This window comes from Sinohyriopsis cumingii, chromosome 14 (assembly GCF_028554795.1).
Source record: "Sinohyriopsis cumingii isolate HCF-2022 chromosome 14, ASM2855479v2, whole genome shotgun sequence".
NCBI lineage: Eukaryota > Metazoa > Mollusca > Bivalvia > Unionida > Unionidae > Sinohyriopsis > Sinohyriopsis cumingii.
The window spans coordinates 72,673,431-72,691,856 of NC_142974.1; the positions used below are offsets into that span (position 1 = coordinate 72,673,431).

At 34.8% G+C, this 18,426-nt stretch overlaps 1 protein-coding gene across 1 annotated transcript in view; it reads left to right on the forward strand.

Moving 5' to 3' along the window:
• The first annotated feature begins 221 nt into the window (after positions 1–221).
• The window catches only part of LOC149784136 (oxysterol-binding protein-related protein 1-like), a 191,990-nt gene continuing 173,785 nt past the window's right edge, over positions 222–18,426 (forward strand). The window contains exons 1-5 of the mRNA XM_089932232.1: positions 222–498; positions 4,450–4,771; positions 12,105–12,190; positions 14,605–14,679; positions 17,985–18,096. Coding sequence (XP_089788358.1) covers positions 4,510–4,771; positions 12,105–12,190; positions 14,605–14,679; positions 17,985–18,096 — 535 coding nt within the window. The 5' untranslated portion in view covers positions 222–498; positions 4,450–4,509. The remainder of the gene's footprint in view (positions 499–4,449; positions 4,772–12,104; positions 12,191–14,604; positions 14,680–17,984; positions 18,097–18,426) is intronic.

Sequence of the window (18,426 nt, forward strand, 5' to 3'; positions counted from 1 at the left end):
TAGACTCGAACCGTGTTTTAATTGAACATGGATATATATATATATATATATATATATATATATATATATATACTGATTTCCTGCCTGGTGTTGGCACCCGTATTCTAGTACCCTCGAAGGATTCGACAGCACTAGCGTTTTTACACCCACCCATCCCGTGACTTGTGTTTCGTAAAGACTGAGATATGCCGAATGCAATGCTGCTTAAGTTATCTCCCTTAGAAAGTAGGTGGCAAGTGAATACAAATTGAAAATAGATGAAAGTTATTTTGATCTTATAAACAGGAGGCAAAACATCCAGTTTCGTTGGTCAGAGGTTTATGTATGATAATTTCAGCTTCTTTATGTACTAACCACCAAAACTTCCTCATAACTTTGCAACGTTATGTCTTAATTAATGATGCTGGTCAGCTGACAATTGTTGTAGCGTACTGTGATGACCTCTGTTAGTTAGAAACAGATTTCGGTGTATCCTATTTATGACGATATATATAGAAAGTAAGTACGTATTCGTTTTTAATATGGCGAATTGTACCACAAGATAAAACCAATTTCTTCCCGATGATATTGCTTTGCGATAATGCAATTTATCATAAAACTTTCTTCTCGACACCATTGACGTTTGCCATATGACTTTTAATGAACACTGTATAATCAATACATTGTAATAAATTAGAAATACTGGCATTACCTTTATCAAATAATGATAATTGCAAATTGAAATCATTTTTTTTTACAAATAAAAACTGTCGCGAAAATAAACTATTTTTTTTGTGTGTAATATCTTAAATTGCATCCAAAATTGTCAAAAACATTTTAAAGTTTTTCTGAAACAACCTTAATAAATGTTTTTGAATGCAATGGCTCGTATTTGTTGATGGCATTGTGTTCAGATAATGTCAAAAGAAATCTTATATATGCTGTACTGAAAATCAGATATCTTGGTTGTAAAATGTTTCTTGAAAAACCATGAAAAAAATAAACTCGTGAGTAACTGAGCACATTTCCTTTTGTCATGTAATTTATTCATTGACTGATATTTATCTTACGTTAGTTTTCATGCAGACTTATTTTCAATGATAGAAGGCAATTCCCAAGAGGTGAGCTCCCAACAGATAATCTGACAAAATTTGCATATACGTGATTGGGACAATTCTTTTATGCCATTGGTTTTGTGTTTTATTACGATAAAATTTTACTTCTTGAATTTACTTAGATGGTGATTTATTAAACAGGCAATTTAAGTATTATTTTGAATACAGTACATGTTTAAGGGGTAGATTCAAGTGTTTTTGAATTTGTTTTTTTAAAGTTTTACAAACTACTAAAATTGTGGCAGTTGAATACATTTTTGGATATATTAACATTTACCATAATTTTGTTACTACCAGCAGTTAGAACTAATTATGATGTATTGTTTTTGATGTGCTTATTTGAAGTAATCTGGCCAAAATACATGGCGTGTTATGATGAATCTTAACTGCAACAGAAGATGTAACTTATAAAAAATTTTAGTACTGTATTTGTCAGAAAATAGACAAATGGTTACATATCATTGCAATGTATAGATTGTGCTGTGCTCATTTCAAGTCATATCAGAATACATGGTATGAATAGTGTGCATATATTGTAACAATGTAAATATTGTAACAGTATTAAATATTGTAACAGTGTTTATATTGTAATAGTGTACATATTGTAACAGTGCAACTATTGTAACAGTGTAAATAAATATTGTAACAGTATTAAATATTGTAACAGTGTTTATATTGTAATAGTGTACATATTGCAACCATTGTAACAGTGTATGAATCATAAATGAATATGAGTGTGTTACTCCCTGTGTACCAGCAAGTCATTCTATGTTATTTGTCAGTTCCAAACACCAGGTTGTAGCAGAGAATAATTACAACTACAGTGTGATAAAGCAATAATGTGAAACCTCATTTAACAAGATTAGGCTTCAAGTCCTGGGACTTTGATACTTATGGGGGAACCTTATGTAAATTTTGAAGTAAAACAGCACTGCCTCTTTTCAGCACTGCCTGTTTTCATGCCTCTTTTCAGCACTGCCTGTTTTCATGCTTCTTTTCAGCACCTCTTTTCAGCACTGCCTCTTTTCATGCTTCTTTTCAGCACTGCCTCTTTTTCAGCACTGCCTCTTTTCAGCACTGTCTCTTTTCAGCACTGCCTCTTTTCAGCACATGTTGTTCATTTTATCATGTGAGCAGCAGAAGTGTTAGTAGGCTTCAAGTAACATTGCAGATATATTTGTTCTCTTTTACATTTTGTTTAACAGACAGTTCTGAGACTGCAGAGGAATAATTTTGATTTCCATTATTTGGAAAAGTGGGAAGACGGTTGTACTTCTGACAAGTTTATCTCTTGGGCCTGACTGGGAAAACTGCAGGTCTTGGACTTGAGACCACTGTTATTCTAAGGCCTTAAAACCCCCACATAAAACCAAACAAACCTACGTATATCCACAAAAGGAAATGTGAACATTTTAATTTAGGGTATGATGCATATCAGGTGATATTAACTGGTTAGTCAGCATAACCTAAATGGCTACATTGTTGCCAGTGTGTTGAATAGTAGCAATAGATATTTTAAATTTTGTTGTAAAAACTTCTTAAAGAGCAGAGTCTATTGAATAACTTGTTATATATGTTAACAAATTATTTATGATGATATTTATATCACATACATAGAGGCTGAGTTGGTATGGCATGCATATTTGCACAGTGTTGCAGTTAAGATTCATCACCAACAGGCCATGTATTTTGGCCAAATGAATTCAAATAAGCATAGCAAAGAAAATATTATCCAAATACTTTCAGTTTGTACATGGTTCTCAGTAGAGGCATACCCAAATGTTTTGGCACTTGGATTTAAATTATACCCATTTCTGATGCATGTAATAACCAAACTATGAGGTTTTTATGATGCATATTAATTTGGCTAATTGACCCAGGTTTAATTACCAATCATTCACAAATGGCTTGATTTTCTATTGAGTGCATTGCGCTCTATAATAAATTGACAGCATGTGCCAGTGATCAATAGGCATAGTTCATCAGAAAGGAGTTGTTGGAATGGGAGGCATAGTTCATCAGAAAGGAGTTGTTGGAATGGGAGGCATAGTTCATCAGAAAGGAGTTGTTGGAATGGGAGGCATAGTTCATCAGAAAGGACTTGTTGGAATGGGATGCACAGGGAAGCAAGAAAGGAGTTGTTGGAATGTGGTGCACAGTGACGCAGAAGGGTGCTGGAGTGGGAGGATGGCAATTTAGTCATTGATAAAGGAATGGGAACCTGACTCCAGTTTTACTAAATTTCCCAAACTTTTCCAAAAATTGAAACTGGGCATTAGTTTGCTTATAATATTTTGGACAATACTGGAGTTTATATGTAAGACATATTACAATGGATGAAATGACTCTTTAATTTTAACATTACGCATCTGATAGCGGTTTTAGTTTTGAAACATATTAGGAGGAAATCTAAAACTTTTACTCAGAGATATAAAGGGGACTAATTTCAGGTAGATGAAGAGTGTTAATACTGATCTTTAATCCTTAATGCCTGGACCACTTTGGTAGCCTAAGTGGTTAGAGCATCCACCTCTTGCAGGAAGTAGCCGGTTTGAACCCTGGCTGAGTCATACCAAAGCCTTGTCAAAATAGTACTAACAGCTGTCTCACTTTGCACTTGGCACTAAGAGTTTAGTGTTAGAACTGGTTGGCCTGGTGTCAGGATAATGTAACTGAGTGGGACATGATGCTACATGTCTGCAGCATGATTCCCCAGTGCTAAACCTCACTCTAAATGGCCTCACTGCATACATTATAGCGATATGACTGAAAGATTGTTAAAACTTCATTAAAAGTCCAAATCACACACACACACATCTTAGTGCATGGTTAATTTTCAATGAAAAATGTGTAATCTTTAGCTCAACAAACAAAGATATTGACTAGTCTCAATTCGAGGAGGAATATGTCTTGTACCTGTTGCTTTGAAGTTGCCAGTATATTGCTTACTGTTTGTGAAAGCTGTTTTTTTTTCCATTTCTTCCTGTATCATTTTGAAGTTGATGACATGTTTTAGATTCCAGAAATAGCTATATTTTATGGTCTTTTGGATTCCAGACATTGCTGCATTATGAATTTTTGGGATTTCAGATATTGCTATATCATGAATTTTTAAAATTCCGGATTTTGCATTATCATGAATCTTTTGGATTCCAGATATTGCATTATCATGAATCTTTGTGATTCTAGATATTTTACTATCACAATCCTTGGGATTCCAGATATTGTACTATCATGATTTTTTGGGATTCCAGATATTGCATTATCATGAACTTTTGGATACCAGATATTGCTATATCATGACATTTTGGGATTCCATATACATTGTATATATCATGACTTTTTTAAATTTCAGATATTACTATATGATGACAGCAGCCCAGATCTAGAAGAAAGAATAGTTCAGAAGGACAGAATGGATGAAAACTTAATTCAGCAGGATGACATAGATGAGAATTTAGTTAAGCAGGACAGACTCGATGAAGACTTACTTCATCAGGCTAGATTGGATGAAAAAGGACAGGGAAATAATGTTGAAGATGTTACTTTCAATGAAGAAGTAATCTCCCCTGAGGAAACACTTCTTCATTGTGCAAGACGAGGGCAAAAATCTGTGTTGCAGGATCTTCTGAAAACTGCTAAGGAAGGAAAAATTAGAATCGATATAAACTGGAAGGGTAGATATCACATCTCAGTGCCTAAGTATTTGTTATAGATATCATCAACATTATCGTCATCATCATAATTATTTACAAAGCTTTCTACTTCTTTCCTGATCATTTAAGGTGATGTAAAGATTTCAACTCAGTCAGTTAGAAGTGTGCATTCATAAATTCATGGCTTGATCAAAAATATTGTCAATCTGAAAACAACGCGAGTGCTGGCTTTACAAAGGAAGGGCTTATCAGGAGATATGCACTGGCAGAAAACTTGGGAAATGTCACTTTGGAATTAAACCTGACTTATGGAAAAGTAAAATACAACTTAAACCAAAACGTTTGCTGCATCAAACACAGTAGTTATGCAGCAAAACAAAAATATTAATGAAAATACAGGTTGATAGGCATGAAAAAGGAAGCAATATACCTGCTAGTAAACATCCATGGTAAACTACGTTGACAGACACATCACTTTGCATTGGGTAGTTTTTAATTTACCTATAATTTTTTTAATATTTTTAAATTGCAAATAACTGGAGATAAATATCTTGTGTAAGGAATACTACCATGAAATGGTTAAACACAGTGCATACCATATATACATTTCTGAATGGAAATATAAAATATTTGAATTGACAGTAAATTTGTATGATGCAGATATCCAGAGTTTCTGACATTACCCTAGATTTTTCACATTTTGTTTGTATGTTGTGCTTATAAAATGACCCTATGCTGCATTAATCAAATTTTCAGTAAAAAAGTAAGTATATATATGGTAGTCAGATATTTTTTTCTCACCTAAGATTATTGTATCTTGCTGATCTTGAATGAAATTAGTACCAGTCTGTCTTTAAATGTAGCTGCCAGAATGAACAGTCTCCAAATGTGGAGCTTTCTGCAAAGGTCTTTCTTTGGGTGGCTAGTTTGTCTGAAATGGAAAAGATGGTGATCTTTCAATGATGGCTTCAACATTCAGCAGTAGGAAAGAACAAATTGTATTCTGTTCATCTCCAGAAGAATTCATTTCAGACAGTAGTGTGTAATGAACCTTTGCAGGACTCTTGTTTAAATCATTTTCATGGTAATCAGTATTGATGTGAGATGCTCTTTTTCTTTTCAAACATGATTGTTGGTTGAAATGGTAATGCCCTTGAGTGCTTCTCTGAGTGTAATTAAGTGTTTACTTGGCAACTTAGCTAGATTTACTTTGATAACTCTTCAAAACCATGGTCGTTTGGAATGAAGGCACAAGGTACTTAACAAATTAATTTGTGGCAGAAACATTCATGTGTAGGGCCAGCCTTATTTGTTGAATTCATACACCGTAAACATCTCCAAACTTGTTGCTTTTTCCGTAACTGCGAATTATTCACAAAATTTGTATTGATGCATATGGAAATAAACTTAGGAATTTGAACAAAGCTCAAACTCTTTTGTCTTTACTTATTCATTTTGTTCACTTTTTATTCCAACCTGAAAGTAATGTTCCCACACACTGTGGGTGTGATAGATCAGGAGGTGGGTGTAATAGATCAGTAGGTAGATGTGATTGATCATTAGGTGGCTGTGATGTATCATTAGGTAGGTGTGATGTATCAGTAGGTTGGTGTAAATATATCAGTAGGCGGGTGTGATAGATCAGGTGGTGGGTGTGATAGATCAGGAGGTGGGTGTAATAGATCAGGAGGTGGGTGTAATAGATCAGTAGGTAGATGTGATTGATCATTAGGTGGATGTGATGTATCATTAGGTAGGTGATGTATCATTAGGTAGGTGTGATGTATCAGTAGGTTGGTGTAAATATATCAGTAGGTGGGTGTGATAGATCAGGAGGTGGGTGTGATAGATCAGGAGGTGGGTGTAATAGATCAGGAGGTGGGTGTAATAGATCAGTAGGTAGATGTGATTGATCATTAGGTGGATGTGATGTATCATTAGGTAGGTGATGTATCATTAGGTAGGTGTGATGTATCAGTAGGTTGGTGTAAATATATCAGTAGGTGGGTGTGATAGATCAGGAGGTGGGTGTGATAGATCAGGAGGTGGGTGTAATAGATCAGTAGGTAGATGTGATTGATCATTAGGTGGCTGTGATGTATCATTAGGTAGGTGTGATGTATCAGTAGGTTGGTGTAAATATATCAGTAGGCGGGTGTGATAGATCAGGAGGTGGGTGTGATAGATCAGGAGGTGGGTGTAATAGATCAGGAGGTGATAGATCAGGAGGTGGGTGTGATAGATCAGGAGGTGTGTGTAATATTTCAGTAGGTAGATGTGATTGATCATTAGGTGGCTGTGATGTATCATTAGGTAGGTGTGATGTGTCAGTAGGTTGGTGTAAATATATCAGTAGGCAGGTGTGATAGATCAGGAGGTGGGTGTGATAGATCAGTAGGTGGGTGTGATAGATCAGGAGGTGGGTGTAATATATCAGTAGGTAGATGTGATTGATCATTAGGTGGCTGTGATGTATCATTAGGTAGCTGTGATGTATCAGTAGGTTGGTGTAAATATATCAGTACGTGGGTGTGATAGATCAGCAAGAAGATGTGATTATTAGGTAGATGTGATTGATCATTAGGTGGGTGTGATGTATCATTAGGTAGGTGTGATGTATCAGTAGGCAGGTATAATAGATCAGTAGGTGGGTGTGATAGATAATTAGGCAGGTGTGGTGTATCATTAGGTAGATATGTATCGGTAGGCAGGTGTAATAGATCAGTAGATGGGTGTGATAGATCCGTGGGCAGATGTGATATATAATTAGGCAGGTGTGATAGATGATTAGGTGGGTGTAATATATAATTATGCAGGTGTGATAGATCAGTAGGCAGATGTGATGGATCAATAAGTAGGTGTCATAGTTTCGTATGCAGGCATGACAGATCATTAGGCATGTGTGATACATCATAAGGCAGGTTTAATAGATCAGTAGGTGGGTGTGATGTATCACTAGGCAAATGTGATATATCAATGGGTGGGTTTGGTAGATCATTAGACTGGTGTAATAGATCACTAAATGGGTTTGATGGCTCTTTAGGCAAGTTGATATAGATGAGTTGTGATAGATCTAAAGGCAGGTGTGATATATCAGTAGGCAGGCATGATAAATCATTAGGTTGGTGCGATAGATCATTAGACATGTGTGATAGATCATTAGACAGGTGTAATATATCAGTACATTGGTGTGATAGATCTTTAGACAAGTGTGATAGAACAATAGGCATGTGTCATAGATCATTAGGCAGGTGTGATAGATCAGTAAGTGCTGGTGATAGATCATTAGGAAGGTGTGAAAGATCAGTAGGCAGATGTGTTAGATCATTAGTTGGGTGTCATATTTTATTAGGTGGGCATGATAGATCACTAGGCAGATGTGATAAATCAGTAGGCAGATGTGGTAGACCATTAGGCATGTGTCACAGATCAGCAGGCATGATAATATAGAAATTCATATTGGTTATTGTAAGAAGTTCTGCATTCAAATTAATTGTTTCCCTGGAAAACATGTATCTCTCAAAACAAAGGATAATGTTAATAAATGTGTATGCATAAACATTTATTCTTGTTTCCTTTTGATTTTACATTTTGAAAGTCATTAGAATCCATCTTATATAACCCATGTTGTAACACTTTAAAATGGTTCCATTATTGATGTCCTGTCCAAATCATGAAATCTCTTTCAAAGCACCATATGGAATGCTATTGACCCATTATATTATAAATTCATTGGGAATCACTTGAAAAAATCTTAATTTAGTAGATTATTGAATTCTTTAATACTGATGATTGTATGTACCTGACATATGGATTATCTGAATCCCATTTTAATCAGTTAATTTTTAACATTGATTGTTCATATAGGCAAATAATATCTATATTTGTTATTGAAAGCTGTTTTAATTGTAATAACTAGGCACATTATTTATGGTCACACCTCATTTAGTCACCAGCAGGTTTTAATTATAATAACAAGGCACATCGATAATGTTCACACCTCATTTAGTCATCAGCATCTCATTCAGTCATCAGCAGGTTTTAATTGCAATAACAAGGCACATCAATAATGGTCACACCTCATTTAGTCATCAGCAGGTTTTAATTGCAATAACAAGGCACATCAATAATGGACACACCTCATTCACTCATCAGCAGGTTTGAATTGTAATAACAAGGCACATCAATAATGGTCACACCTTATTTAGTCATCAGCAGGTTTTAATTGTAATAACAAGGCACATCAATAATGGTCACACCTCATTTAGTCATCAGCAGGTTTTAATTTTAATAACAAGGCACATTAATAATGGTCACACCTCATTTAGTCATCAGCAGGTTTTAATTGTAATAGCAAGGCACATCAATAATGGTCACACCTCATTTAGTCATCAGCAGGTTTTAATTGCAATAACAAGGCACATCAATAATGGACACACCTCATTCACTCATCAGCAGGTTTGAATTGTAATAACAAGGCACATCAATAATGGTCACACCTTATTTAGTCATCAGCAGGTTTTAATTGTAATAACAAGGCACATCAATAATGGTCACACCTCATTTAGTCATCAGCAGGTTTTAATTTTAATAACAAGGCACATTAATAATGGTCACACCTCATTTAGTCATCAGCAGGTTTTAATTTTAATAACAAGGCACATCAATAATGGTCACACCTCATTTAGTCATCAGCAGGTTTTAATTGCAATAACAGTTGTTGTAGGGTTTAACACCATTTTTCAGCACACAATAGGCAATAGATGGCGGCCAGTATTAATGGTGGAGGAAGAACCCGGAAAAATCCCGGAAAGAACCACCGACCCATGAGAAGCTACTGGCAAACTTTCTTACATACCCACATTAGCCCGAATTCGAGACTCGAACCCACGCAGACAGAGGTGAGATGGCAGTGATCCGTAACGGAGAGCGCTTTAGACCACTTGGCCACTCAGGGCTCCCAATTGCAATAACAAGGCACATCAATAATGGCCACACCTCATTTAGTCATCAGCATCTCATCAGTCATCAGCAGGTTTGAATTGTAATAATAAGGCACATCAATAATGGTAAAACCTCATTCATTCATCAGCAGGTTTGAATTGTAATAACAAGGTATATCAATAATGGTCACACCATTCACTCATCAGCAGGATTGAATTGTAATAACAAGGTGCATCAATAATGGTCACAGGACATTCACTCATCAGCATGTTTGAATTGTAATAACAAGGCACATCAATAATGGTCACATCCCATGTAGGCATCAGCAGATTTTAATTATAATAACAAGGCACATCAGTAATGGTCACACCTCATTTAGTCATCAGCATCTCATTCAGTCATCAGCAGGTTTTAATTGTAATAACAAGGCACATCAATAATGGTAACACCTATTTAGTCATCAGCAGGTTTAAATTGTAATAACAAGGCACATTATATATGGTCACATCCCATTTAGTCATCAGCAGGTTTGAATTGTAATAACAAGGCACATCAATAATGGTCAGACCTCATTCAGTCATCAGCTGATTTTAATTGTAATAACAAGGCACATCAATAATGGTAACACCTAATTTAGTCATCAGCAGGTTTTAATTGTAATAACAAGGCACATTATATATGGTCACATCCCATTTAGTCATCAGCAGGATTTAATTGTAATAGCAAGGCACATCAGTAATGGTCACACATCATGATGACATTACTTGCTGACCAGTGACTTGTCCTTACAGTGCAAGCATTAATTGGTTAATTGATCACACATTTGAAAATTTTGGTGCATGTCATAATGGGCCATACTCTGGACAATAGTTGGAAAATTTGAATAATGGAATCTGATTCTATGTTGGTGTCTACCGATGGATGGAAACAAACATAAAATGGGTCAGACACATAAAGATTTAAATTTTGTCTTAGCAAACTTAACCATTATTTGGCTGACTCCAGAAAGAAAGAATTTGATATTGCCCAGCTCCTCACTCCTCCATCTGTACCCCCCCCCCCCCCCCCCCCGCAACCTTTCTGGACAAGTTTTTGATCAATTTAGTCTAAGTCACACACAGTTTGGGTATACTAAAAGATAAGTGTTATACATTTAACATGGAATCATGGATATCCCAAAATTTGTTTGTCGTGTCTCTTCCAGATCTCGACTTTCTATGTCTGCTGGGCCCTTTTCTTCATCAAGGAAAACTAAAACAATATATTGTTTCTTTAGTAAATACTAGCCCAGTTCATATTTGCCCTTAGAATTGGACAGAGTAACTAAGAGTGATAAAGCTAATTTAATTCAAGCAACATTTTTGGAATTCAAAATGTGCAAGGCTTTTAGCAGTCACCTGAGTTGCATTGCAAAGTTACTAAAGACTGCCACTATAACATGTATTCAAGAATGAAGTAAAGAAAAAAGGGACAAAATCTCTAGAGCATAAGACTGAAGAAAAAAAATACACAGCTTATTATTTAATAAATGAAATATCAGCTCCAGAAGAAAACAAGCTAACAGAATACAGGAATTATCATATTATATGATGTTAGAAAATGAGTACACTTTATTTTAATGAGAGCAAGCTCTGAAATGGAAAATTTACTCATATGTAAAGGTTTTATCACATGACTGCTGTTTGAAATGCTCATAACAATAACATAATAGTCCATGGAAAATATAATAGTTACAGAAGACAAAAGTTAAGTGGCAACACGTTCTGAGCAAATAAGAGTATCTCATTTTTTTTCCACTACTTGTTACTATGGTAATTACTATCTTTGAAATTCTGTGTCCTCCAGAATTTGTATGATACAGAGACACAATGCCTACTTTCCCTGGAATCCAAGGTGCAACTAACCTATAAATCTGAACAATTAAGATTAATTGGATACTTTATGGCACAGCAACGCAAGTAGGCTATTTTAGTGCCAAAACGATTGGAGTGATGTGGCTTGCCAAAAGACACACCACAATAGCTGACCCAGGTTGATCTGACAGTATGATTAAAACTCACATCCTTTTGAGATTCTGTCATGCTGTCTATTGGAAGCATGATGGCTACAGTCACCATTATTTATCTATCCTGACATCAGGATGTGTCACTGTGCAATTTCTACATCTCAGAGCTGGAAGGGACTAAACATATAACATGTATTACATATCATAATGTTTTAGAGTCTTTGAATTTCTGCGAGTCTAGTACATTCACCATATCTGGTATCAAAATTATGTTTTGTCTTTTGTAAAATACTGTTGTTAAAATCGCCTTTTCCTGTTTAACTTGCTAAATGATTTGTGCTTATGAAAAGTGTTTGAATTATAGCAGACAAATGTAGGTGAAGATAACATTTCTTTTCATTTCAGGCAAAGATAAAGGTAAAAGGGGTTACAGTGCATTACACCTGGCTGCATACTTTGGACACAAAGATGTTGTACAATTGTTATTGGAGGTATGCTCAGTCTCCTGTGTACCTATTTACCTGTTTTTGTTTTTGTCTTACCTGTGAATGGCTAGACAATGGTGCAACTTGTTTTTTGCATCAAAGGTGTTATCACCGTCATTAACAATGTTACGGTGCTCTTTTCAGATTTATTCAGTCATGTATTCTATATCAGTTGCTGTTTTCAGAGGTGAGATGCAACATTCTATTGAACATTTGTTTAGTACCACTGTCCCCACTGTGGAACTAAACCTTTATGTGCCAGTATCCATTAAGATTTTATCAGGTCATGTCTGTCCATACATTATCCTGAGAAACGTGTTAGCATCATATTTAGTCATGTCTATCCATACATTGTCGTGTCTGTCCATACATTGTTGTGTCTGTCCATACATAGTCGTGTCTGTCCATACATAGTCATATCTGTCCATACATTGTCGTGTCTGTCCATACATAGTCGTGTCTGTCAATACATAGGTGTGTCTGTCCATACATAGTCGTGTCTGTCCATACAGAAGTGCGCACATGGCATTAAAAACACATGTATCAGTGTAGGACAGTCATTTGTGTGAATTTAATCTGAATTTAATGAATATCTTCTTAAAAATGGGCGAAGACGAGAAAATCACACAAAATCTCAATCTGCACATGTAATCACTTGACTGGTAGATCAGGTGCTTACTAAATGACTTTTTACATTTGGGTCAGTGAGATGCTTTCATTGATTATGTAGTTACTAAAAGCATTTCACTCACTGTACTTGGTGAGGTTATACAATTCTTATGTTACATGTTTAGACTCTAATAAACAGTAACAAAAGAAAGAATGAAAACATCAAGCTTTGAAAAATGTAACAAATAATTTATTTCCCTGGAAAAAAACAATGAAAAATTAAGAACTGACGGTTTTAAGAAATTAAATCCAAAAATAATCCAAGAATTGTTGTTGTTGTTGTTTTTGTTGTTGTAGGGTTTAATGCCATTTTTCAACACATGATGGGCTATACATGGCGGCCAGTATTAATGGTGGAGGAAGAACCCTAGAAAACACTGGAAAGAACCACCGACCCATGAGAAGCTACTGTCAAGCTTTCTCACATATCCACATTAGCTGAATCTGAGACTCAAACCCACACAGACAGAGGTGAGATGGCAGTGATCCGTAATGAAGAGCGCTTTAGACCACTCGGCCACTCAGGGCCCCTAATCCAAGAATAATCCATAAATTAAATTTTAGAAGTGCTAGTAGTGAAATGTTCTAATTAATTCAAGTTTGAGTCCCGATGAAAATTCCAAGCTTGATGGCAATGACGTATACTGTAGCCTTTGTATTATGGACGCGTCTAAAGTTCTTTGTTGATTCACAAAAAAAATTCCAGTTTTTGAATTCCAAATAAAATTTAAAGAAATGTCTTTGTCCAGGAATTCTGTATGAGCACTCAAATATTCCAGGAAAAAAGAACTAATCTTTTAGAATCCAAATGATTTGAATAAAAATTCAAATGTAACTCTATACTGGTCACAAACAAACTCTTTTCCAGTGTCCAAAGTAAAAGTTCAAATTGAGAAATATCTCTCTAAACATCATTATTAAATCTAAATACTGTGCAATTTTGGAAAAACCAGAATTGCAAAATAGATGCTGTCTACATCTAAAAATCATGTACTTCCAGTATGACCTTGATAAAAACCAATCATTTTACTCAGAGAATAAAATAAAAATAGAAAGTTGTTTACTTGTCTCAGTGATTTCTGAATCAAGGATGGAAAGTAAGTAAAAATTAGAAACAGTGCTTCTGTTAGGTGTTTATGAAAAGAGCAATGTCAAACTGAATTTTCTGGAAAATATGAAATTTCCATTAAACAAAATGTTATTACTTTGACATATAATGAAATTAAAAATAATAAGATTTTAAAACTTAAAAACCATTAATGAAATCAAATATAAATTAAATGAAATATAAATAACACAATGGTAAACATGCAGATTCCATTATTCTGTGGTAATGTCTCTGCTGTTACATACCATACAGTTCTAATTCATATGACTAGTGTGATTGTCATAGAACATGATTGCTGCCCCTACACCAATAATGATGTACAACTTGTATTTTTATTCATTAAAAGTTACTTATTACACACATTCGTTGAAACATACTATACATGGTCATTTCATAGATCCACTTCTTTTATGAACCCCTCCCACCCACTCGTTAAAATTTCCCTGAAAATTTAACCTCTGAATATCTTGGAGAAATTACTGAACTTTTTGGTGCATGCATGATGACATGTGGATGGAAACTGCATATCTACACTTATCATCTCAGTGTATAATTGGCCTCAAAACAATATCATAATTTGTTGATAAACACCTAGCTAGATTTGAATAAAAATGATCTCACAAGCTGTGTTGTCTTATTTCAGAATGATGCTGATGTCAATATTCTGAACAATGATGGTGACACACCACTACATAAGGCTGCATATACAGGAAGAGAGGTAGGTCACTAAGATTCTCTTATGCAAGGCATTTTTAAAAAATACTGTCTGCACCATTGTTATGTGTTTACTAAATTGTATTTTCTGTACTGCTGATGTTTACTTTGTTGGAGACTTATGTATAATGTATATGATGACATACAGTACTCGCTCATTATAATGTTGTTCATTGGAAACTTAGAGTATAGAAACACTGAGCGCATAATACATGTAACCATATTATTGAATGATCATGGCCATTGATGCCTTATAACAGGAACAGTGTTGTAATGATGCTTCTTATAGTGAGATATTCTTGTGAGTACATAATACATGTAATTATTGTACTGCAGTAATATAATTCATGACTGTGCCTGCCTCATAACAGGAACAGTGTTCTAATGATGCTTCTTATAGTGAGATATTCTTGTGAGTACATAATACATGTAATTATTGTACTGCGGTAATATAATTCATGACTGTGCCTGCCTCATAACAGGAACAGTGTTGTAATGATGCTTCTTATAGTGAGATATTTTTATAATGAGTAAATAATACATGTAATGGTACTAATTAATGATATAATCAGATTCATGATCAAACCTGCCTTATAACATGTACAGTATTATAATGACAGCCTTGTAGTGAGACATTTTTATGTTGAGTTCATTATAAAATGTAATTGCACAACTGAATAATGCCATGGGATTCATGACCATAGATGCCTTATAACATGAACAGTGTTATAAAGTTGGGCCCAGGGTTCCCATATGGGTCTGCAATTCTGGAAAAAGTCTTCAATTTGAACATTGCTTTTCCAGGCCTTGAAAAGGTCTGGGCAAATTTACAAATGACAAAAAAGTCTGGAAAAAGTCATAAATTTTCATTGTTTCCTTTCACATGATGTCATTACCACTCTTTCCCTTCACTAAGTTTAATTGTCACATTGGGTCCTGGACAAGACATTCTGTCATAGTTTGAACCATGCATTGAGGAAGTTTCACCAATGCATGTTTAAAATACGGGCTACCTACTAGATAACCTGGACAATCCTAAAGGCCGAATCATAGCTCAGTTGATATTGGATGATTCAGTTTGGCAAATAGGCCTACTGGCTGATGATTGTGATGGCAGTATATTTTAAAACTATGAATTACATCTAATTATTGGAGCTAGAAAATATTCATACACTGGTGAGGAACAGATTAACATAGAAAAATCAACAGATTAATGCGTATATAACTCGAGGTAACATCTTTTTAAGATTTTGATTTCATTAGTACTCTAACACAGTGTAGCTGGAATAAAGATGGATATTGTAGTGTTAGGTATATAGTGAACTATGGCCATTTCCTCACTTCCCTCTTTTTTGTTCTACCGCCCTTTATTTCGTAACAGGTGGGTACCCCCCATTAGCTAAAATCCTGGTAGCAGCTGGAGAAGAAAGAATAGAAGCTAAAGGGCAGTGGTTAACATATGGGTTACAGTGACTTTCTTTTTAAATATCATTTCCCTTTCATATTACATTTATTTCTGTATTTTATATTTGTTTCTTGTATTTAGATTAGTAACTGAAGCAGAAAACCTGATACTGTGAGTAGTCATTGAAAACTGAAAACTGGTCATTGAAAAGTCATTCGATTTCTGATCTTTATTAACACTGTTTCATGGATTATTTCATTAATTAATTTATGTATTGTACAAGTGAGTATTCATTTTAATTTCATTGGAGTTTATTTGATTTTACATCCTTGGATTGATCTTTTTTGTGTGCCTGTGTGGGCCAGGACATTGTGTCTATAACCCATGTGGGAAGAAACTGATGACGTCAAAGCCTGAATAGGGCATTCCAAACTTAAGACTAAAGCATCATGTTGGATGTGCAGGTCAATAAACTTGTCATGTTACTAGGTCAGGACATTTTTATTCTTGGTCTGGAAAAGGTCTTAAATCTTTTGCTAAATTATGTCAGGAACCCTGTGGGCCTTGTAGTGAGACAGTCTTATAATGAGTACATTATAAGATGTAATTGCACTACTGAATAATGCAGTGGAATCCAATCCCATTCTTGCCTTATAACAAGGATGCTTTCATAATGAAGAGCCTTATAGCAAGGGAATGCTGTAGTTACATAAGTTTAGACCATAGTTTGAGAGCAGAAGCTATTTTGAAAACATTTTCATATAATTTTGTTTGAAAATTAATATATGAAATAATTGAAAATAAATAATACAATATAATTATTTAAAATAAGATTTAATTTCTAAATTGACTCCTATTGAATGTTCCATCTATTTCTGCATTGTGATAGTCACATGGAACTTCCCAATCTATAAACAAGTATTAGTGTAAAAAGGCCCAGAGGGCACTCATCTCTGATGGGGAGGGAAATAAATAACACACATACTACATTATTACTTAATATTTGCTCTTGGATGACAGAGAATCATTAAATTAGAACAAGGTTAACACCATCATTCTTAGTCATTATGTAGAACATAAATAGAGTTGCTAAACTTATCGGGCATTTAAAAATTTCAGTTATTTTGTAATATGCATCAGTCGTACATATATTTGTTTCAGTCAGATGTGAAAAGAACCAGGTCTTGTCTTTGAGAGGATTGGTCTCCACTTTACTGAATTTTTCATTAATTTTGGTCACATGTTAGAGAATTTTACTTTCCAGGCAAAATGTACAGTGGGTTTTTCCACCGTTGATGACAGCATTGAAGGTCAAAGGTCAAGGTCAGTCAGAATGATGATAAAGACCATAAAATATGACTTTTTATTTTATGTTAAGCAGTGAATTACTTGACTTTCTAATTAAAATAACTATTTTTTCACTATAGTAACTACTTTGTTTGGTCAGAACATACTTACCTCCCTTTCATTTTCTGTCAGTGAACTACTTTTAACTTATGTAGATGTCATTGTCATCTCTATGGCGTCTGCAACCAAAATTAAACTTGCAGTTTGTTATTCTGGAAATATCAGTTATATTTGATCAATCTGATGTGGAACTAATTTCGTGCGCAGGTACACTTAGCACAGCAGAACATGTATGGTAAACAGCTGACATTACCGTAAGAAATCTGCTAGTTCACTGTGTCACAGACTTTAGGTAGCCAACATATGTGAGCATAAAATAAAAAGAATATTTGCTTGAAACGAGTGAATAATGGATACATTTCAGCTTGTGGGTGAAAAACTCTAGTATTTTCACTATTGGCTTCGCCACTCATGAAAATACTGTGTTTTTCGTTGACTCGATGAAATATATCCGTTATTCACTTGTTTCAAGCAAATATCCTCTATGTCTTTAACAGAGCACAGTATTGCTGTTACTAGAGTATAAGGCGGATGTTTCCATCAGGAATGCAGAAGACCAAACCCCAAAAGATGTCTCACAAAATAAACAGATTAGAAAACTTCTTGAAGGTAATGTCCCTTTTCCTGCCAAGCAGCTTAACTGCAGCTTTTTACACCACTATACCTTCAAATAATGCAAGGATCTTTTAGGGGTATTTAAAATATTCAGAATATTTTGTTGAAAAGTTTTTGTTTCTCAGAACATGTTAATAAATCTGATAAAGATTTGCAACTACATGTGCTACAAGTTTTTATTTTTAAAGATTTGCTGATGGGTAGATACTGGGAAAGCCACCATTTGTTTGGAAGTGCAGTTTTACAGAGTATGAGCACCATAATGAAAAGTGAATATGAGATGACACTTAATAATTAGATAATTGGTTGAGAAAGTCATGTAGA